Source organism: Rhinopithecus roxellana, chromosome 13, assembly GCF_007565055.1.
Source record: "Rhinopithecus roxellana isolate Shanxi Qingling chromosome 13, ASM756505v1, whole genome shotgun sequence".
In the NCBI taxonomy this organism is placed as follows: domain Eukaryota; kingdom Metazoa; phylum Chordata; class Mammalia; order Primates; family Cercopithecidae; genus Rhinopithecus; species Rhinopithecus roxellana.
Genome location: NC_044561.1, coordinates 18,793,953 through 18,816,751, shown reverse-complemented (window position 1 = coordinate 18,816,751; position 22,799 = coordinate 18,793,953). Strand labels below are relative to the sequence as shown.

At 45.1% G+C, this 22,799-nt stretch overlaps 1 protein-coding gene across 17 annotated transcripts in view; it reads right to left on the bottom strand.

The window, feature by feature from the left end:
• Positions 1–22,799, bottom strand: part of DEPDC5 (DEP domain containing 5, GATOR1 subcomplex subunit) — a 156,569-nt gene that overhangs the window by 77,242 nt on the left and 56,528 nt on the right. For 12 of the 17 annotated variants that reach the window (XR_004052681.1, XR_004052683.1, XR_004052684.1 and 9 more), the window contains exons 19-24: positions 21,918–21,954; positions 20,920–21,040; positions 15,712–15,932; positions 11,471–11,674; positions 9,047–9,182; positions 7,918–8,015 (exon numbers count right to left, since the gene is read on the bottom strand). Coding sequence is in view for 13 of the 17 variants with exons in the window: in XM_030914912.1 (XP_030770772.1) it covers positions 7,918–8,015; positions 9,047–9,182; positions 11,471–11,674; positions 15,712–15,932; positions 20,920–21,040; positions 21,918–21,954 (817 nt within the window). In the remaining 4 variants the exon portion in view is untranslated. The remainder of the gene's footprint in view (positions 1–7,917; positions 8,016–9,046; positions 9,183–11,470; positions 11,675–15,711; positions 15,933–20,919; positions 21,041–21,917; positions 21,955–22,799) is intronic. The other 5 variants (XR_004052682.1, XM_030914915.1, XM_010360704.2 and 2 more) reach the window with 1 other exon arrangement.

The following is a 22,799-nucleotide window of genomic DNA, read 5'->3' as shown; positions in this document are numbered from 1 at the left end:
TGGTAAGAGTCATCTCAGCTCTGTCTCTTTTGACATCTGTTCAGAATTGTGAATGTGTTCTTTGGTTGAAAACCTCAAGGTCAAAAAGGTTACTCACTGTGGAGCCTCTAGGGCCAGTTCCAAGCCCACATCGAGAAGCCTGTGCCTGGGGCGAGTGGTTTCTCTTCTCTGGGCTACAGAGGCGGCACTTACCCATAAAAAAAAAACTGACCTGGCCTGGAGAAATGACGGAGGTCCTTCTATCCAGTCTCAGTGTGCTATGAGTTACTTTTACTTTGGCTCTCAGGCCAAATATACTGCATGCACCTAATATTCAACACAAATATCAAGTTGCAGATTCTAAGTCTCAACACTAAAGAGAAAGAAAACATGGCATCCACTTACTTTCTTTTTCAAAATGATCTACCTCCAATAAAGGAAGACATTTACTAGCAAGCCTTCTAAAATGGTGCCCAGTTAAAGATACAGAGGGATAAAAACTACCTGCCCAGTCACACCAACTGCCCTGTCTCTGCTGGGTAGCAGGGTGAAAAATAAGTGAAGACTGCACCTACCAGGTCCCCACTAACAACGCTCCAAATGAAATTCTACGGGGCTGGGAGGGAAACCCACAGAGATGTTACTCCTGTGAATCATGATTCACATATGAATCACATCCAAATGCAGGAGAAAGACTGAGTCACGCTTGAGAGACTGCAGATGGTGCAAACCATCAAGCCTGGAGAGGTGAAGGCAGGGTCACAAATAAGGTTTCTCTGTTTGGAATTTTCTCTGATTTTTTTTTTTCCCTCTGGGATGGAGTCTCACTCTTGTCACCTAGGCTGAGTACAGTGGCATGATCTTGGCTCACTGCAACCTCCACCTCCCGGGTTCGAGCAATTCTCCTGCCTCAGTCTCCCAAGTAGCTGGGCTTACATGCACCCGCCCAGCTAATTTTTGTGTTTTTAGTAGAGGCAGGGTTTCACCATGTTAGTCAGGCTGGTCTTGAACTGCTGACTTCAAGTGATCCACCCACCTTGGCCTCTCAAAGTGCTGGGATTACAGGCGTGAGCCACCGCGCCAGTCTTCTCTGATTTTTTAATGAATGAAATGTTAACCAGTTGTGAATTCAGACCCCACCTTGTTTCAAAACAAGGACTCAGTGTGGTAATCTAGCCTGTAATGTACCCAACCTACTTTTGATCCGGACAACCACTCTGTGGGACAAGCAGTCAGGAAGAGGAGGATCTTTATGCCCACTACACAGATGAAGAACCTGAGCCTCAGCTCGAAAGCCCAGTGAGGAGCAGGGGGAATTCTGATCCTGGTTGTTTTCATCACAGCACACTCCCTCATCTAGCACATCCTCATTTAGCAGAGATCACATGTTCAAACCACACTGTATTACTGAAACCATTCACAGTCCAACTCCCCACAAGAGGGCTTTCCTTTCATTGTCGTTACCCCACATGGGAATTGCTTGAAAGAGAATCCCAAGTGCATGAGGAGTCAGAGCTCCCTGAGGTCGGGAGAGTCAGTGTTTTAATAGTTTTTGTTTCTTCTCAGGCCTTAGCACAGTGCCTAGAGTTCAATACACATTTCTGGAATGGGTAAGAGTTTACTGAGTTTGAAGAAAGCAAAACATATTCCATGAAAAATGAGGATGGCTTGAAAGGAAAGTCACTTACAAACCAAGCAAGGAGAAAAAGACTACCAAAGTCTTTGAAAAAAAGGAATCTAGTTAACTGTTCAGGAAGGTTATAAGAAAGGAAAGCACGGGCCAGGCGCAGTGGCTCAAGCCTGTAATCCCAGCACTTTGGGAGGCTGAGACGGGGGCGGATTGTGGAAGGTCAGGAAATCGAGACCATCCCGGCTAACACGGTGGAACACCCCGTCTCCTACTACTAAAAAAATACCAAACTAAGCCAGTTAAGGTGTGCGGACGCCTGTAGTCCCAGCTACTTTGGAGGGCGCTAGGCAGGAAATGGCGTGAACCCGGGGGAGCGGAGCTGCAAGTGAGCTGAGATCCCCGCCTCCAAGAAAAAAAAAAAAAAAAAAAAAAAAAAAAAGAAAAAAGAAAAAAAGGAAAGCACTCCACCAGCCTGGCGACAGAGCGAGACGGTCCGTCTCAAAAAAAAAAAAAGAAAAGAAAAGGAAGAAAAGCATTAGAGAAAAATTAAATCATGCTTCAGTAGAGAGAAAGCTAACCTCAGAAGATTTTTAGCATTCATTAAACTACCTATTACATGCCAAGAACTGTGTTGATTTTTTTTTTTTTTTTTTTTTTGAGACGGAGTCTCGCTCTGTCGCCCAGGCTGGAGTGCAGTGGCCGGATCTCAGCTCACTGCAAGCTCCGCCTCCCGGGTTCACGCCATTCTCCTGCCTCAGCCTCCCGAGTAGCTGGGACTATAGGCGTCCACCACCTCGCCCGGCTAGTTTTTTGTATTTTAGTAGAGACGGGGTTTCACCGTGTTAGCCAGGATGGTCTCAATCTCCTGACCTCGTGATCCGCCCGTCTCGGCCTCCCAAAGTGCTGGGATTACAGGCTTGAGCCACTGCGCCCGGCCCAATGTTTTTTTTTTTTTTTGAGATGGAGTTTTGCTCTTGTTGCCTGACCTGTGCAATGGCACAATCTCGGCTCACCACAACCTCCACCTCCCGGGTTCAAAGTGATTCTCCTTCCTTAGCCTCACAAGTAGCTGGGATTACAGGCATGTGCCACCACGCCCGGCTAATTTTGTATTTTTAGTAGAGACGGGTTTCTCCATGTTGGTCAGGCTGGTCTCAAAATCCCGACCTCAGGTGATCTGTCCGCCCTCGGCCTCCCAAAGTGCTGGGATTACAGGCGTGAGCCACTGTGCCCGGCCACCAGGAGCTGTTTTTAGCTCTGGGAATACAGTCGTGAACAAAACAAAAATCCTGATAGTCATGGAACTTACAATAAAAAAATTACAAAATTAAAAAATCTAGTATGCCAGGTGGCACAATGGAGAAATACGAGGTAGAGAAGACGGTTAGGGAGTGCTGAGGTAAAATATGGCAATTCAGGCAAGACCTTAAGGAAGTGAGAGAGCCAGCTGTGGGTAGGGTGGCCACATCATTTATCATTCAATACGGGACACCTCTGAGACTGGAAGGGGACACTATTAATAGTCATCTGGGTCAACAAATTCAAACCAGGCCTGTCCTGGGCAAATGCAGACATATGGACCCTAGCTATCATACTCTCTGAAGTAAGGGCACAGCAGAGGGGAGAACAAAAGGAAGGACCTGAGATTCAGAGTGAGCCTGATCTCTCTAGGGAACCTCCAAAGTGAAGTGAGAGGGAGAAAGTAGGAGATGAGGACTGAGTGTAACAAGCAGCCACATGACATGAGGGGTCTATCTGCCACCATAATGCCTTGGCTTTTACTCCAAGTGAGTTGGGAAGCCCTTGGAAAATTCTGTGCAGAGAAGTTCATAATCCAAATTCTATTTTAGAAAGGTCACTCTGATTTGTTGTGTTGAAAATAAACGATATGGAAGGGCAAGGGAGGAAGCCAAGACCAGGTAACAGGCTACCGCATCCAGGCAAAAGATGATGGCACCTTACGCCAGGCTAAGACTGATGGAAGTAAGACTATGGATATATCGTGAAGATCTGACATTAATTGGTTGGTTTTGCATATGGTTATAACCAATTAATGTCCGATATATGGTTATAAAAATTTGAATAATTTTATCTAATTTCTTTCAGTGGCTCATTAACATAATTGATCAGGTAGCATAAGGTCAAAGATGGTAGTTCAGTTCCCATGTGGCTATAGATCACCTCTTGATGACCACTAACCCCTTTGAAAACACATGCTATTGGTTATATAAGAGGACTGGGAAAGGGAAAAGATGACCCCACTTCACAATATCACCCTGACTAAAAAACAACCCCAGGAGCCCCCACCATCTATGAGAAGCCAAACATTCAGGGCATACACACACACACACAGACACACACACACAGACACACACACACATATAATCAAGCCAGGTGTGGTGGTATGTGCCTGTAGTCCCAACTATTTGGGATGCTGAGGTGAAAGGATCCCAAAAGGTGAGGCTGCAGTGAGATCATGCTACTGTACTCTAGCCTGGACAACAGAGCAAGACCTTGCCTCTTAAAAAAAAAAATAAAAAAAAAAAAGACTGTATAATTAAATACTCGCGTACCAATTAAACAATCATTTTGTGTGTTATTCAAATTTTTCTCACATACGGCAGCTTGGTCTTGGAAATATAAATCCATTTGTCTATAAATGTGTTAAACATTGAGTGGAGAAAATGAATAAAGATAAGCACTTTCAGTCTACTGAGGAGACAGACATGGAAACAACCAGTGGAATCATGACATGCCAAGTTGGGTTATGCATATGAAGCTGTGTGGAAACATGCCTAACACATTCCGGGAGGGCGTGGGAAGGAAAGGGTAGGCTTCAAAGAAGAGGTATTGTTGGAGCTGAATCATAAAGACTGAGTTGATGCCTGCCAGTCAGAATCAGGGGTCAAAGACAGGGAAGAAGCATATTCTATAGAGAGGAACTTATCTATGCAAAGGAACACGAGGACACAGTTCTCTTCAGGAGCCACAAGAAATGCCTGGAATACAAAATATGTTATTGTAATGACAACAACGGCTTCTACTTGTTGAGTGCTCACCATGGATGTCAGCACTGTCCTAAGAATGTATGTGGATTACCACACTTAATAGTCAATCTCCAGCCAGGTGCGGTGGCTCATGCCTGTAATCCCAGCACTTCGCGAGGCTGAGATGGGCAGATCACTTGAGGTCAGTAGTTTGAGACCAGCCTGGCCAACATGGCAAGACCCTATCTCTACTAAAAATGCAAAAATTAGCTGGGGGTGGTAGTGTACATCTGTACTCCCAGCCACTTGGGAGGCTGAGGCAGGGGAATCACTTGAACCCGGGAGGCAGAGGTTGCAGAGAGCTGAGATCGCACCACTGCACTCCAGTCTGGGTGACACAGTGAGTCTCCTTCTCAAAAAAAAAAAAAAAAAAAAAAAAAAAAAAAGTCAATTTCCTCATGAAGACACTGAGATACCCAGAAATTAGTGTAGTAACTGGCCTGAGGGGGTTTCAGTGCTCATGAGGTGGAGTCAGGCCTCATGTCCTAAGATCCTGGAGCCTGCACTCTTTCTACCTGCAGTACCATGTGGAAGAGGAGGCAGGTGAAGATACAAGCACAGGCAGGAGCCAGGTGATGATCAGCGCCATAGCTATGAAGAGCCATGGAACAGTTTACATGTGGGAAGGAGTGGCTGATCAGATCTGCATCTGGAAACATCGGTGACAGTATGGACTATGAACAGAAGGGATGAGAACAGAGCAGGAAGATCATTTTAAAGGCTACTGCAATAATCCTGGTCACAAATGACAGGACTGTGAACAATGCAGTGAGAATGGAAGTGAGGAGCCAGTCAGAAGAAAGGAGGAGCAGAAGAGGAGGCGTGGGCTGGGGAACAAGGAGATATGAGTTTGGCTGTCAATGCGTTAAGGATGAGGTACTTGGGGGCCATCTGAGCAGAGAGGTCCATCAGGTGGACACACCTACAGCTCAGAAGCCCAAGAGAAGGCTGAGCCAGAGCTTCAGGTTGCAGCAAATGCTTTTCCAATTTGAGTATGCCAGGGATCCCTTAGCTCACACAATGGTGTCATGTTAAAATCTTCTACAACCATCCCCAAATAAAGATTCTTTGAAACTTCTTTTCCCCAAAATGATTTTAAAATTCTAAAACAAATTTTCTGGGGAATTAACTGGTCTACCTGAGCTATCCCAGGCCCCAAATAACTTCCAAGACTACCTGGGTACATTCTGGTGCTGCTACCATCAGAACCTGTAATTCCCCCTGCTTCAGTTAACCAGTGAAACTAGTTCAAGTACAGTCCAATGAGTCCCAGAGTAGCCCTCCTCGGTGCAACTCTACCCCAAACAGCCTGGGAGGCTCAAACTCTGTGTTCCTAAAAATGACTCCTTGGAATAGCAAAGCAATAGAAACACTGCCTCTCTAACCTCCTGAAGGTACTTTCAAATAATCTGGCAGCCAGAGGTAACATTTTCAGCCCTCTGAGTACAGGGACACAGTGTCTTCCTATCCCCACATTTTTATTCAATGTGTTTTCTCATCTAAAATAAATGATTGCTGGTGAGTAGGTTAACCAAAAAAAAAGTGAATGAATTAATAAATGAAATAATCATCATTTAGGGATTCTCTTACTGCCAACCCAGTTTCCTAGCCTTAGACATAGGCCTCTAGAGTATTGTTGGATGAACCTACCAATGAATAAAGGAAAATATCATCAACCAACTTGATATAACTTCATTTTCACGACACCTTTCTTTTTTTTCTTTTTGAGATGAAGTCTCGCTCTGTTGCCCAGGCTGGAATGCAGTGGCGCAATCTCGGCTCACTGCAACCTCCGCCTCCCAGGTTCAAGCAATTCTCCTGCCTCAACCTCCCAAGCAGCTGGGATGCCATCACACCCGGCTAATTTTTGTATTTTTAGTAGAGACGGGGTTTCACCATGTTGACCAGGCTGGTCTTGAACTCCTGACCTCAGGTGATCCATCCGCCTCGGCCTCCCAAAGTGCTAGGATTACAGATGTGAGCCACCGTGCCCAGTAATGAAACCTTTCTTAAGCTACATTTTAGAAATTCAAGTTAGCTTACAGAACACTAAAGCACAACATAGTAGCCCAATTTTTAAAAAGTTTTAATGTTTTTCACACTCATTTTGTACAATATCTGTCCTCTGAGGCTCCACAAATGCTGCCCATACTGATTCAAGCTCATGTTACCCTACCCCTTAAAGGTACTCTGAACAATGTCATGAAAAGAGGACAGCAGCCTGAGTCAGGATACCTGGCTATTGGTTTGAGAGGTTAGTTTAATATTTCTACCTCTTTGGACATTAAGGTGCCCATGTACAAAATATATTTAATAACTTAAATATATTCTGATCACCCACTAGGGTGATCAGATAAGACAATAGATATAAAAGTATTTCCAAAAAGCATAAAACCAAAGTATCATACCAAACCAATTTCATACTGCTTCCCCCACCCACCCTGAAACTTCACCTTCTAACTATCTACCTAACCAAATTCTACCCTTCAAGTCTTTGGTGCATGCTCACTTCTCTTTTTTTTTTGAGATGGAGTCTCGCTGTGTACCCCAGGCTGGAGTACAACAGCGCAATCTCGGCTCACTACAACCTCTGCCTCCCAGGTTCAATAGATTCTCCTGCTTCAGCCTTCCCAAAAGCTGGGACTACAGGTGTGCGCCACCATGCCTGGCTAATTTTCTTGTGTTTTTGGTAGAGATGGGGTTTTACCATGTTGGCCAGGCTGGTCTCGAACTCCTGACCTCAAGTGACTCACCCACCTCAGGCTCCCAAAGTGTTAGGATTACAGACATGAGCCACTGCACCCAGTCCTGGTGCATGCTCACTTCTCTAAGCAACTATGCAACCCTTCTCTTTTCTGGTCTTAAAACTGGACACATATTGTTCTCCTCTGGGTCTCTCCAGTTATGGAGGTGGGTTTACCCCCCACTGCCCCTGACAACCAAAAGCCCCTCTAGAGCACAGACCACTCCAGCTCTGTCCATGGTGTTGCCCTCAACATGCTCCTAAGCAGCCCTCAATCACGACTCCAGGACAGAATGATGATAAATGTGGCTTGACCAACATGTTCTGAGCTAAAAATGTAACGTGCAGCCCATTTTATAATTCCATGTATTATAGAGCACTGCTTCTAAATAGGTCACCCAAAAGTGTGGCTGAAATGATCTCAAAATAGACATGGCCCGGCTTTTCTGGCCCTGTGTCATTTCTAGATGTGAGCCTGATCTAAACATCCCAACTCTATTACCTCTTGGATTGGTTACCTGCACCACTGTTGCTAAGCAGACCGACAGAAAGTTCTTCTGTTCCACTGAAGTTCAAGAAGGACATGCCGTCACCAGGCTGGCGGGAATTGCTGTGCCTGCAGAGAACAGAGCCCAGCCACCTGGCTTAATGTAGATCATCACCTCTTTTTTCTGCTCACCCTATATCCCGGGGGTGGGGGGTAGGTTCATAAAAATCAAGCCTGAATATTCAGCCACTCAAGCTGGCAGCCACTGGAATCCTTATCTTAAGCCACCAGGCCACAGTGTTTGGTTTGTGTGTCAGTGCCGGTTTCTTGTGACCCTGGCACCCCGGCTGTTTTCCCACTACCAAGCTAGACCACCAACCCTGTCTGCCCTATGCCTCCCTCTTACAAACAAGGATGGGTGTGAGGTGGGTGCTTGAATATATGGACCTGAGTTCATCTGGTTAAGAAGGTCACGCCCTCCCCATATCCTTTATCTATCCCCTAGAGTGTCAAGGTGACTGAAAGAGGGGCCAAAGACTGCACTTTGCAAAGTGTTTTCTAAAGCAAGAGGAATAGTGAGTCCAGGTGTAACCCAGGCTCATGCCTGTCAAGGCTTAAATGACTTTCCTCCTACACTGACTCTCAATTAGATGCTCGAAACACATTCAGAGCTTTGGTTCAAAAAGAGTTTTTCTATAAACATAAGCCTTCATTTCCATTGCTCTTAGCATTAACTTCTTCTAAACTCAACAGTGGGATTTATTTCTTAATAACCAAAATGACAAAAGTCATAGAGAGGTTGCCCAAAACACACAGCATGAATCTCCTGTCCCAGCACTCCAAATCCAAAGAATTTCCTCTCTCGGATTCATCTTTGACTGAGGTTTAGAAAAACCCACGTTTGAGGTTTACAAAGTGTGTTTTGGATTCAAGATAAACCTAAAACAGGGCCTAGGCAACATCTCAGACAAAAATGTCAGGCTGTTTGCTTTGCCCTTCACCAAGTGAAGGGAATGACACTGGCCAGCAAAGGAAGACCCTGATCTCATACTGTCTTTTCAAGTCTTCTAAACATTTTGTCAATAGTCTGTTCTGCACATTGTCCTGGATGCTGGAGAGTGTTCTCAGGTTACCTTCCAGAGCCCTGTGCACATCCTCACCTTCCAGCAGCTTCATGATATGCTAACTCCAGCAGCTCTGCAGAGGAATGAGTTGGGTCCCTCTGCCAACTGCCTTGCAGCTCCGCCATATTCTGTCGGGTCTGGTGGTGGATCTGGATGGCTTCTCCGGATGGTCCTACCCAGATAAAGAACCACTGAGCATCATTCCCACCTGATAGCTAGTGCTGTGCACTTAACTATACTCTCCCTTCTTTCCACCTACTGGGATACAGATGTTGGTGAGATTGAAAGAAGAACACACCACAGAAGAATGTTATACAAGGGACCCTCTGGCTCCCAGAGGACACATGCTCTTCTGAGTGGGACCCATCCTACTAAGGGGCCGGGCCTTTATCATCCTGTCTAATCTGTTAAGAAAATTTTAGAATATTGTGTCTCATGTGTGTCAACTGAGTCACCACAGTGAAATATACAAGTACAGGAGGCATGGACCCTTGCCAGGAGGGCTAACACAAACTCAGGAAGAGGGAAATACAAGTGAAACACCAAATGACTCTGTTAATACCTAGGCAAGTAACAACTGTGATTCTAAGAAGCAGAAGATGTTTAAGTGCAAAAAAGGCAGAGTAGGAGATAAATTAGAATTAGTCAAGTCTACAAAATGAGGCTTCCTGGGGAAAGAGAAGTTGAAGAGCTAAGTGTTCAACAAAGTTAACACCGGTTGAAGGAAGAGGGCACCTGGGTAGATGAAATGACACCTGTGAAACTCCAAACCTGAAAAAGGCAAAACGTGCAGGAGACCACAAGATTAGCCAAGAAGGAAGAGAGCCTCTGAGGATAGGAATGAAGAAGATAGGGGAGCCTGATGAAGGAGGGCGTTGGCTACTGAAAGGCCAGCTAAAGAGGAGGAAGAAGCAAAGCAAACTGTTTGCTTAACATGGTTCCAATAAGTGTACATGAAGAGTGGGAGGAGGAGAAGCACAGAGGCATGAAAAGCTGAAGGTCACTGAAGAAACACCAAGAGTTCTAAGTGACCTAGAAGGGAACCAGTGGAGATAATAATGGAGGGGAAAGGACACAGAAAGAAACAAGGAGTGTGACTGATTATAGCAGAGATAAGTGGGCAGAACGGGGTTTAGGCATGACCCCCAGTTACAGTCAAATTATTCAGATCTATTTCTCACTGATTTAACTTTCAAATATTAAAGGCAAGTACAAAAGAAAATAGGGATTTCCAGGTATTCAGCAGGATGATTTCCATGAAAAAAATAAAATAAAAATTTGGCTAGGCACGGTGACTCACACCTGTAATGCCAGCACATTGGGAAGCCGGGAGCGGGTGGATTGCTTGAGACCAGGAGTTTGAGACCAGCCTGACCAACATGGTGAAACCCCGTTTCTACTAAAAATACAAAAATTAGCCAGGCGTGGTGGTGCATTCCTGTAATCCCAACTACTTGGAAGGCTGAGGCAGGAGAATCACTTGAACCCGAAAGGCAGAGATTGCAGGTATCCAAGATTACGCCACTGTACTCCAGCCTGGGTAACAGAGTAAGACATTGTCTCACACACACACACACAAAATCCTGGAGTTTAATCCATTTGTTCCTTTCCAGCTCAATAAGAGCCCATTAAGCTAAAGTTTAATTTTAGCCACAGCTTGAGAAAACCCTACTGTCTTCTTGAGAACGGAATATAGATAAAAAAGAACGGACTAGAAAAAAGTGAGTTTGGGGGAAAATTTGTTTTTCAGTTGTCAGAGACACCTATGAGAAAACAAAATAACATAACTCCTTGTAACCAAGATAGAATATCAGTATCCAAGAGAGCTAAGAGAAGAAAGAATGAACAAGAATGAGGGACATCCAACTTAGGAAAGAAAGCAGGTGGCAATGCATAGTTCCTCTCAAATAGAAACAAAAGGCCGGATGCGGCGGCTCACACCTATAATCCCAGCCCTTTGGGAGGTTAAGGTGGGCAGATTGCTTGTGTCCAGGAGTTCAAGACCAGCCTAGGCAACATGGTGAAACCCTGTCTCTACTAAAAATACAAAAAACTAGCCAGGCGTGTTGGCACATGCCTGTAGTCCCAGCTACTTGGGAGGCTGAAGTGGGAGCATCACCTGAGCCCCGAAGGTTGAGGCTGCAGTGAGCTAAGATCGCACCACTGCACTCCAACCTGGGCAACTGGAGAGTGACTCTGTCTCGAAAAAAAAAAAAAAAGCTGAAACAAACGAACAAAAGAGCCCTCAGGTTTATAAAGCTAATTAGTTACAAAGCCTATTCCCAAGTGCATCTTCAAGGATCTTTACAAGAACCCCTGGAATGGCCAAAGTGAGCATGGTTATCCCATCTTACTGGTGGAGTAACACAGGCACCTGACCAAGGACACATGGGTGACCGACACTGAGGACCAGGGCTAGGAGCTCTTAGTCCAAGGCTCTCTCTTAAGCAACAAACTTACCCACAGGAAAAGTGTGCATCCAGCGCCTTCTGTTGGACGTAAGTTTCATGGGCATTCGAGAGGGAGCAAAGGGGTTAATCAGTGCTCTCTGGGGCGTGTATCCACCAGGTCGAACATGCAGCATGGATTCTGCACTGCCAACGTGGAATCTCCCTGGTGCACTGGAGTCTCGCTGTGGTGGCTCCATCATGTTCTCCAGGACATCTGCCAGTTATCATGGAGTTGAGTCACAAAGAAAAACCACAGAACCACAGTGAAACCAGAACTAGGTAGACTGATAAGCCAAGGCTGACAAGAATCTTGGGCATCGTAAATGTCAGGGAGTGACAGAAATGAGTAAAATTGTCAAACTATAAAGAAATGAAGTATGTTTCCATTTATTTGCTTTTAAATACTTGGGAGAAGGGAGTTTTGGTTCTAAATTACTGGCACAATGAAGTCACAACCAAATCTGATGGGAAGGACACTGCCTAGAGATCCTGAACTTTGAGCTGGAAGCAATGACTGAATGATGGGACTTGAGTTGTCTCCCTTGGGAAAGGAACGAGTATATTCTCTAAGAGGGAGGAACAGTAAAAACAGCTATGTGGTGACCAGAAGGGCAGATCTTGGCAGAGCTAGTCAATATCTTCACTATAAACCCATTTAAGCCGGGCACGGTGGCTCACGCCTGTAATCCCAGCTCTCAGGGAGGCAGAGGCGGGAGGACAGCTTGAGCCCAGGAGTTCGAGACCTGCCTGGGTAATACAGCGAGACCCCGTTCTCCACAAAAAGGAAAAAAAAAAAAAAAAGACAAAAAAATAAACCCATTTGATTTTCCTATTGGACACAAGACTATAGTTCCCAGCCTCTTTGCAATAAAGCCAAATGACTTAGTTCCGGCCAGCAGAGCACAGGTAGAAATGATATGCTTCAAATCCAGGCCTGGGCCACAATTATCTCCACGAATGATGTGCATTCTTTTTCTCTTTGTGGAAACCTAGGTTCACAATCATGGCATCCCAGGATGGAAGGAACCTGAATTCCTGAATGACTGAGTGGATCAGTAGACCCTCCACTGACTTAGTGGGCTAGGACATGAGTAAGCAATCAAATGGTATTATGCTAAAAAAAAATTACTGAGAAAAAAAGAATGAAGAAATGGACGCCTCCAGCCTTGACCAGGCAAGGAGATGGTATGATATTTAGACTCCACCCGTCTGGCGCAATGGCAGACAGGTCCCATTATGGAGACAGAGACAGCATGCCTGAGTGGATCAAAGAACTGAAATCCACAACCAGCTCTTCTTGTGTGTATCCCACATTCATCAAGCAACCACCTAGATGAAAAAGTGGGTCCAGCAGATGCAAACTCCAAGGAATTTGTCTTGGCCATCATTATCTACCCAGTGCCTAGCACAGAACCTCATACATTGTAATACTGTATTTCATTCCTCAAGTTGCTTTGCAGGAAAGAAGAGAATGTTCAGATTCCCATAAAAGTTTTACTGTTCATTGTAAATTAATGAATTGATGCTCTAACTTACAAAATAAAAAAGAACATAGTCTAGTTAGTTATTAAGGAAATAAAAGAGAAACCCCCCCCCAAAAAAAAAAAAAAAAAAAAAAAAGATGAGTATAGGCCAGGTACAGTAGCTTATTTCTGTAATCCCAGCATTTTGGGAGACCAAGGTGGACAGAACACTGGAGCCCAGGAGTTCAAGACCAGCCTGGCAAACAGACTTAGACTGTTCCTACAAAAACTTTAAAAACTAGCCGGGTGTGGTGGTGCACACCTGTAGTTCCAGCTATTTGGGAGACTGAAGTGGGAAGATCACATGAGCCCAGGAGGTTGAGGCTGTAGTGAGCCAAGACTGTACCACTGCACCCCAGCCTGGGCCACAGAGTGAGAACCTGTCTCAAAACAAACAAACAAAAGAAACGACCCATGAAACTGCTCAGGCCATCAAGGGTATGCATATACAAAAAGCCAGCAAGTATATGAAAGATGTCACTTTGGCCAGGTGTGGTGGCTCACACCTGTAATCCCAGCACTTTGGGAGGCTGAGGTGGGCAGATTATCTGAGGTCAGGAGTTTGAGACCAGCCTGACCAACATGGTGAAACCCCATCTCCACTAAAAATACAAAATTAGGCTGGGCACGGTGGCTCAAGCCTGTAATCCCAGCACTTTGGGAGGCCGAGACGGGCAGATCACGAGGTCAGGAGATCGAGACCATCCTGGCTAACATAGTGAAACCCCATCTCTACTAAAAAATACAAAAAACTAGCCGGGCGAGGTGGCGGGCACCTGTAGTCCCAGCTACTCGGGAGGCTGAGGCAGGAGAATAGCGTAAACCCGGGAGGCGGAGCTTGCAGTGAGCTGAGATCCGGTCACTGCACTCCAGCCAGGGCGACAGAGCGAGACTCCGTCTCAAAAAAAAAAAAAAAAAAAAAATTAGCTGGGTATGGTGGCACAAGTCTATAATCCCAGCTACCAGGGAGGCTGAGGCAGGAGAAGTGCTTGAACCCGGGAGGTGGAGGGTGCAGTGAGCCAAGATTGTGCCACTGCACTCCAGCCTGGGCAACACGAGTGAAACTCCATCTCAAAAAAAAAGGAAACGTTGCTTTACAGAAACAATGTGTACCATTTCCACATTACAATGATGGAGATAGTAGGTGGTCCCAGGCCAAACAGCATGGTTGCACACGGGGTCAGTGGCCAAAAAACAGTACTGAATTAAGCACAGACTGTGCTTAAAAATGCACAGTCGTGCCGAACTGAAGGGTTTAGGTGCAGATTCTCTGGTCATTGAGCATGTCCAGGTGAACAAAGCACCTAAGATGTGCTGCCTGATGCAAAGAGTTCATGGTCAGATTAACCCATACATGAGCTCCCCCTGCCACACCAAGATGATCCTCATGGAAAAGGAACACATTACTCCTAAACCAGAAAAGGACATTGCACAGAAGAAAAAGATATCCCAAGGCCAGGCATGGTGGCCCATGCCTGTAATTCCAGCACTTTGGGAGGCCAAGGTGGGTGGATCACTGGAGGCTAGGAGTTCAAGACCAGCCTGGCCAACATGGCAAAACCCCATCTCTACTAAAGAAAATCAAAAATTAGCTGGTGTGGTGGCATGTGCCACCAGCTACTCTGGAGGCTAAGGCAGAACAATCACTTGAACCCAGGAGGCAGAGGTTGCAGTGAGCCGAGATCATGCCACTGCAACCTAGCCTGGGCAACATGGGAATAAATTCAGCACAAAACAAATGCAAATAAAAGTTAAAAAAGAAAAAAAAAACAAAACCGGTAAGTGAAAAACTTTTTTTTTTTTTTTGAGATGGAGTCTCCCTCTGTCACCCAGGCTGGAGTGTAGTGGTGCAATCTCGGCTCACTGCAACCTACACCTCCCAAGTTCAAGTGATTCTCCTGCCTCAGCCTCCTGAGTACCTGGTATTACAGGCACCTGCCACCACGCCTAGCTAATTTCTGTATTTTGAGTAGAGACAGTGTTTCACCATGTTGACCAGGCTGGTCTCAAACTTCTGACCTCAAGTGATTCACCCGCCCTGGCCTCCCAAAGTGCTGGAATTACAGGTGTGAGTCACTGCGCTGGACCGGTAAGTGAGAAACTAAAATGCAACATAAGACAGAGGTTGTTTTATGTATGGCACAAATGGAAATGATAAGGAAATAAACCCTTTTGACCCTAGGCCTAAGAAAACCTTTCTATTAACATATGGAAAGGTATATAGTTAAATGATGGATGAAGAAAGGCTAAACGAAAAATAGTATAATAGAGGCAGGGTGCAGTAACATTGGTTCATGCCTGTAATCTCAGCACTTTAGGAGGCCGATGGGTGGATCCCTTGAGCCCAGGAGTTCAAGACCAGCCTGGGAATGGTGAAACCCCATCTCTACAAAAAAAAATAATAATCAGCTAGGTGTGGTGGCATGCCTATAGTCCCAGTTACTTGAGAGGCTGAGGTGGGAGGATCGATTAGGTCCTGGAGTTCAAGGCCACACTGAGGTGAGCTGTGATTGCACCACTGCACTTTAGCCTGAGTGTTCTGTCACCAAAAAAAAAAAGTATAATATATACATAGCTAACAGCTAAAGTGATTTGTACCTACCGCACTGGCAAAGAAATAATTAAGATGTGGGATTTACACCCCACCTCTGACCAATCCTCCCAACTCCAGTCACCCACTATATTAAGAAAGATGTCCCTGGCTCGGTCTGTGCTTCAGCACTCTTACCTCGAGTGCTGGTGTATCCCAAGGAGCTGCTGACTTCATACTGGTGCAGGTGGGGGTGTGGGATCAACAGGATGTTGGCGCTCTTGCCCAGGGAGCTGTCATCAGAAGCCTGGCTCCTCACTTCCTCAGTGGGTAGTGTGCGGCTTGGTAGTGAAGGGCTGGATGAAACATCACAGGAGCTGGCACTCTTTCGACTGTGACTCTCTCGCTCTCGCACAGACCTGCCAGGCAAGAGACAAAAAGTTACCATCAAGCGAGGGATACTGTCCTACCTTGAGTTAAAACTCTAAAACCCATCACCAGCCCAAGCCACATGGGAACCCAATAACAAAAATCCCCAGTGTGATTTACAAGCAGGAAACCTGTATGTGGTACTTCACCCTTAACAGCTTGAGATGTTATATAAGAGAGGGAAGAAAAGACAGACATTACACAGCCAAAGTCCTAGGATCATAGTTGTAAAGAAAGGACTGCTCCAGGCCAACCCCACCTGATCCCACTGATTAATCTCACATCACTAAAAACAGAATGAGAAGAGAGATACAATGTGATGTGGGAGAAAGTACACAGTGCCCGAGAAGTCTTCTCACCCTCAAATTTGAATCTAAATCTAATCAAGCTTCCAGAGATAATTGCCAGTTTACAGGGAATCTGCAGAATAGAGGAAAACTTAAACATTACAAGGCAACAATCAGCCAAATGTAGAAAACAAGACATTCTACTGTCACACACACACAAAAAAGACATTATAACCAAATGCAAAAAGTGGATCTTGTTTAGGTCCCATTTCAAACTAACTGCAAAAGCACATTTTTGAGGCAATTCAGAAAACTGAGCATGCACTGGCTATTAGAGAGCATTTAGGGATTAGTGTTAATTTTGTTACCAATGATAATGGTACTGTGATAATTTTTTTTTTTTAATTCTTATTTGTTGAAATGTATACTAATCAGCTTTGTGCCAGGCTGGGTGACACTAAATAAATAAATAACATGTAAAAAAAGAAAGAAACTTATGCTGAAGTACGCACTATTGAAAAAAAAATATAGGCTGCCTGGGATTTGTTTGTTTGTTTTTGTGAGATTGAAGTCTCACCCTGTCACCCAGATTGGAGTGCAGTGGCACGATGTCAGCTCACTGCAGCCTCCACCTCCTGGGTTCAAGCAATATTCCTGCCTCAGCCTCCCAAGCAGCTGGCATTACAGGCGCCCGCCACCACACCTGGGTAATTTTTTTGTATATTTAGTAGAGACTGGGTTTCACCATGTTGGCCAGGCTGGTCTCAAACTCCTGACCTCAAGTGATCCACCTGCTTTGGCCTCCCAAAATGCTGGGATTACAGGCATGAGCCACTGTGCCCTGCCAATCCTGGGATTTGTTATTAAAATATTCCATCCGGCCGGGCGTGGTGGCTCAAGCCTGTAATCCCAGCACTTTGGGAGGCTGAGACGGGTGGATCACGAGGTCAGGAGATCGAGACCATCCTGGCTAAAACGGTGAAACCCCGTCTCTACTAAAAAAATACAAAAAAACTAGCCGGGCAATGTGGCGGGCGCCTGTAGTCCCAGTTACTCGGGAGGCTGAGGCAGGAGAATGGCGTAAACCCAGGAGGCGGAGCTTGTAGTGAGCTGAGATCTGGCCACTGAACTCCAGCCCGGGCTACAGAGCGAGACTCCGTCTCAAAAATAAATAAATAAATAAAATAAAATAAAATAAAATATTCCATCCAAAATTTAAATGTGGGAGAGGTGATGAAACAAGGCTGACAACATGGTGATAACTGTTCATAATACTAGTCTCTATCTGAGCATGTCTGAACATTTCCTAATAAGAGTTTATATATATCATTATATTTATATATTTTATATATATACACACAACATATATATATCCTTATTAAAACATAAAATTCCCTAAGGGGAAAACCTCTAAAAGCAACAGGAAGAAAGATCAAAAGGAGAAAAGCCCTATAGAGATGCAAAAGCTCAGAACAAAAGAGTAAGCCCACCAACAGGGCTGCCCTTCTGGCATCAGAGCTACTCCCTTTCCTCCTGCAAGGATTTTTTTAGTAAGAGCTTAAATGGAGCCTGAAAACAGATTCAAAGTGCTGACTACATGTTTGTTCTTTCCACAGTAAATATTTAAACACCAGTATATGCTTAGCCACGTGTGAAGGTAGAGCACCAATTAAGACACAATTTGTGCCTTCAGAGACCACACAACCTGGGTACCACAAGGTCTTGTCATCTTTGATTAGACAAAAGAAAACCAATCCTGAACTATGAGAGCATTTTTAAAGCCTACAAAGAAAAGCCCCTCAGTAGCTTACTGAGCCCCTAAGCAGCATCCACACACAGGAGAGAGGCTGCTGACAGCACTTAATTCTGAGCTCTAAGCATTCTCGGGTAGGACTGGATGAGGGAAGAGGACAGAAAACAATCATGTGGTCACTCTAAGTTCATTTGCCACAAAATTAAGAGACATAATATTATTCCACTCAGTTGTGCTTAAAGCTACAGAATTAAGAAATCTGGCCAGGCGCAGTCATTCATGCCTGTAATCCCAGCACTTTTGGAGGCCAAGGTGGGTGGATCACCTGAGGTCGGGAGCTCGAGACCAGCCTGACCAACACGGAGGAACCCCGTCTCTACTAAAGATACAAAATTAGCCAGGCGTGATGGCGCATGCCTGTAATCCCAGCTACTCAAGAGGCTGAGGCATGAGAATCGCTTGAATCTGGGAGGCAGAGGTTGTGGTGAGCCAAGATCACGCCATTGCACTCCAGCCTGCACAACAAGAGCAAAACTCCCATCTCAAAAAAAAAAAAAAAAAAAAAAAGGAAGAAAGAAATTTGGAAAATCGGTTGGGCGCAGTGGGTCACGCCTGTAATCCCAGCACTTTGGGAAGCAAAGGCGGGCATATCACAAGGTCAGGAGATTGAGACCATCCTAGCTAATACGGTGAAATCCGGTCTCTACTAAAAATACAAAAAATTAGCCGGGTGTGGTGGGTGCCTGTAGTTCCAGCTACTCAGCAGGCTGAGGCAGGAGAATAGCATGAACCTGGGAGGTGGAGCTTGCAGTGAGCCAAGATCGCACCACTGCACTCCAGTCTGGGTGACAGAGCGAGACTCTGTCTCAAAAAAAAAAAAAGAAAAAAGAAATCTGGAAAATTGATTCACAGTATTTGGTACACAGGGAAAGAAATATAAGCTAGAGCTGTTTCACACATTCATGAAAAAAGAAAGTTGACATAAATAATATAAACATAAGCATAAAATCCAAGATGAGGCTGGGTGCGCTGGCTCAGGTCTGTAATCCCAGCGCTTTGGGAGGCCAAAGTGGGTGGACCAATTGAAGTCAGGAGTTTGAGACCAGCCTGGCCAACATATTGAAACCCTGTCTCTATTAAAAAATATAAAAATTAGCCAAGTGTGGTGGTGCATGCCTATATTCCCAGTTACTTGGGAGGCTGAGGCATAAGAATCGCTTGAACCCAGGAGGCAGAGGCTGCAGGGAGCAGAGATTGCACCACTGCCCTCCAGTCTAGGAGACAGAGCAAAATGCCATCTCAAAACAACAACAACAACAACAACAACAAAAATCCCCCAAGACTATAAAATATTAGAAGAAAATATGAAATATACATCTGTAACTCGGGGGTAGAGAGTGTTTTCTTACACAAGACCCAGAAATGAATAGATTAGTAAATCTAACTACATCACAATTATTACATGGTTGAGTGCAGTGGCTCATGCCTATAATCTCAGTACTTTGGGAGACTAAGGCAGGAGGATGGCTTCAACCAGGAGTTTGAGACCAGCCTGGCAATATGTGAGACCTCATCTCCACAAAAAATTAAAAAACTAGCTGGACGTGATGGTGCATGCCTGTAGTCTCAGCTACTTGGGAGGCCAGAGGCAAGAGGATCACTTCAGCCCAGGAGGCACAGGTTACAGTGAGCCATGATCGTGACACTGCACTACAGCCTAGGTGACAGAACGAGATCCTGTCTCAAAAAAAAACAACTACCATATGACCAAAACACCACAGAGCACTTTTTTTTTTTTCTTTTGAGACAGAGTCTCACTCTGTGACCCAGGCTGGAGTGCAGTGGTGTGATCTCAGCTTACTGTAAGCTCCGCCTCCAGGGTTCACGCCATGCTCCTGCCTCAGCCTCCCGAGTAGCTGGGACTACAGGCGCCTGCCACCACGCCTGGCTAATTTTTTTGTATTTTTAGTAGAGACAGGCTTTCACCATGTTAGCCAGGATGGTCTCGATCTCCTGATCTCGTGATCTGCCCACCTCAGCCTCACGCAGCAAATTTTTAAAAGCAGGACTTAAAGAAAGAAAAGTTCTTGCCCACTCAGAATAATAAACTTAAAAGAAACGCTGTGTCCAAGGATCGTGCCAGTCCGATGAGAGGAAGATACTGTAATTTGTGAATTGTTTCCCTTGGCTCAGAAGACCATAAGAACCAGCCAGGCACGGTGGCTCACACCTGTAATCCCAACACTTTAGGAGGCCAAGGCAGGAGGATTACTTGGGGCCAGAAGTTCAAGACCAGTCTAGCCAACATGGCGAAACCCCATCTCTACAAAAAATACAATTATTAGCCGGGCGTGGTGGCATGTGCCTTTAATCCCACCTACTCAGGAAGCTGAGGCAGGAAAATTGCTTGAACCCAGGAGGCGGAAGTTGCAGTGAGCCGAGACTGTGTCATTGCACTCCAGCCTGGGCGACACAGTGAGACTCCATCTCAAAAAACAAAACAAGATGGGCACAGTGGCTCACGCCTGCAATCCTAGCACTTTGGGAAGTCGAGGCGGGCGGATCACCTGAAGTCGAGAGTTCGAGACCAGCCTGACCAACATGGAAAAACTCCATCTCTACTAAAAATACAAAATTAGCCAGACGTGATGGCGCACGCCTGTTATTCCAGCAACTTGGGAGGCTGAGGCAGGAGAATCGCTTGAACCCGGGAGGTGGAGGTTGCGGTGAGCCGAGATCGCACCATTACACTCAAGTCTGGGCAACAAGAGCGAAACTCCATCTCGAAAAAACAAAACAAAACAAACAAAAAACCCAAAACGAAACAAAACAAAACAAGAAAAGATTTTCAAGGTTGCTCTCTTAGAGGCCACTACTGAACTTCAGGTTTTCCTACACAATTTTTATATGCACCCCCAAGTGAATTTGGCAGAAAACCTGCAGGTGGCGAGGCACTGGGCCCGGGATGGGCAGGGCAGCCTGAACACTTGAGCGTCATAGGCGTCATAATCTACTTGGATGGGAAGGGCGTTCTCAGATTCTTTTGGACTTCCGAGAGCTGAAATACACAAATAACATAAATTGTTATCAAATACATTTCAAACAGATGCCTGAAAGCTAAAATACACAAATAATATAAATTGTCATCCAAATACATTTCAAACAGATGCCTTCAGATAATCTTCACCAAAATCTGCAAGGTACAGGTGATCACCCTCTCCCCATGAAAAAATGGGGTAACAACCTATTCATCAAGTTGAGACTAAATCACGTGTATGTCAAAGCAATATAGAACTGTATAGCACTAAATAAAGGCAAGGTGTGGATAGCATTTCATTCTTTTGTGACCCTTCTTAAAATAAATCATCTTAATATGTTTAGTAGTTTAAAACTTTCTACCTGATCCCTACAAATGGCCGATGGAAAAGAAAAACAAGTTTTTTTCATTTTGCAGATGACAGGAAAAAATATAAGGTCATTAAGGGATCCTACAAACATGACACAAAGGGAACTCAGGTCTCCTGATTTTTCCACAGATTTTTTATGGGACTTCACATAGTTTTGTTGTCATGGGATAGCTGATGTTCTTTTTTGTTTTTTTTGAAACAGAGTCTTGCTCTGTCACCCAGGCTGGAGTGCAATCGTGTGATCTCGGCTCACTGCAACCTCTGCCTCCTGGGTTCAAGCAATTCTCCCGCCTCAGTCTCCTGAGTAGCTGGGATTACAGGTACCCGACATCATGCCCAGCTAATTTTTTTGTATTTTTGTAGAGACGGGGTTTCACCATGTTGGCAAGGCTGGTCTTGAACTCCTGACCTCAGGTGATCCACCCACCTTGGCCCCCTAAAGTGCTGGGATTACAGGTGTGAGCCACCGCACCCGGCCAGCTGACTCTCTTTTTAAAAGCAAGAAAAAAAATCTCAAAAAATACTCACATGTATCACGGCCATTTTTTGCTTTCTCAGAGGCAGGCTGAAAAATTAAATAGATAATTAATCACTCCTTCCTTTGCTAGAAAAGAACTTATCACAAGGCATCGTGTGTATGTGCTGCTCTCAGGGTAGAGAGCCTGTAACTGATGGAAAGGCAGGAGCTAACATCTGACACCTACCTACCACGGTCCTTTATTCCCACATCACATCTTATTGACTCTCACAACCCTGTCCAGTGGGGGAATGGACTCCCCCTTACAAGTGGGGATATTCAATTGCAGAGAGAATCAGGGACTTTACCCAAAGCCACACATTCAGCAGGTGGCAGAGCCAAAATTCAAGCCCAGATCTTTAGATTCTTGGTCAATCCACTGTTGTGTTTGTGCCACCACAGCTAGGTCCCACCTGACCCAAATGCTGCATGCTTCCCCCTTCACTATGGTGCTGTCACCTGTCTGCCTGAACCTACCAGAGCTGAGCACTCTGTTGATCACCCAATTTGCTGAAATCAAGTACAAGGGTAGAGGAAAAAAACTAATAGAGCTATCACTTTTTACATTTTCTTAAAAATCTTTTTCAGATGAAATAAATAAATAAAGGCCAGGCACAGTGGCTCACGCCTATAATCCCAGCACCTTGTGACTCCAAGGCGGGAGGACTGCTTGAGCCCAGGAGTTTGAGACTAGCCTGAGCAACATAGTGAGACCCCATCTCTATTTATATAATTTTTTTTTGGTAATCTTTCAGGACCCTGAAACCTTTCACAACAATACTAACTCTTGCTTCTTTAAAATAATCATGGTAGCCAGGTACAATGGCTCATGCCTGTAATCCCAGCACTTTGGGAAGCCAAGGCAGGCAGAATACCTGAGGGTGTCAGGAGTA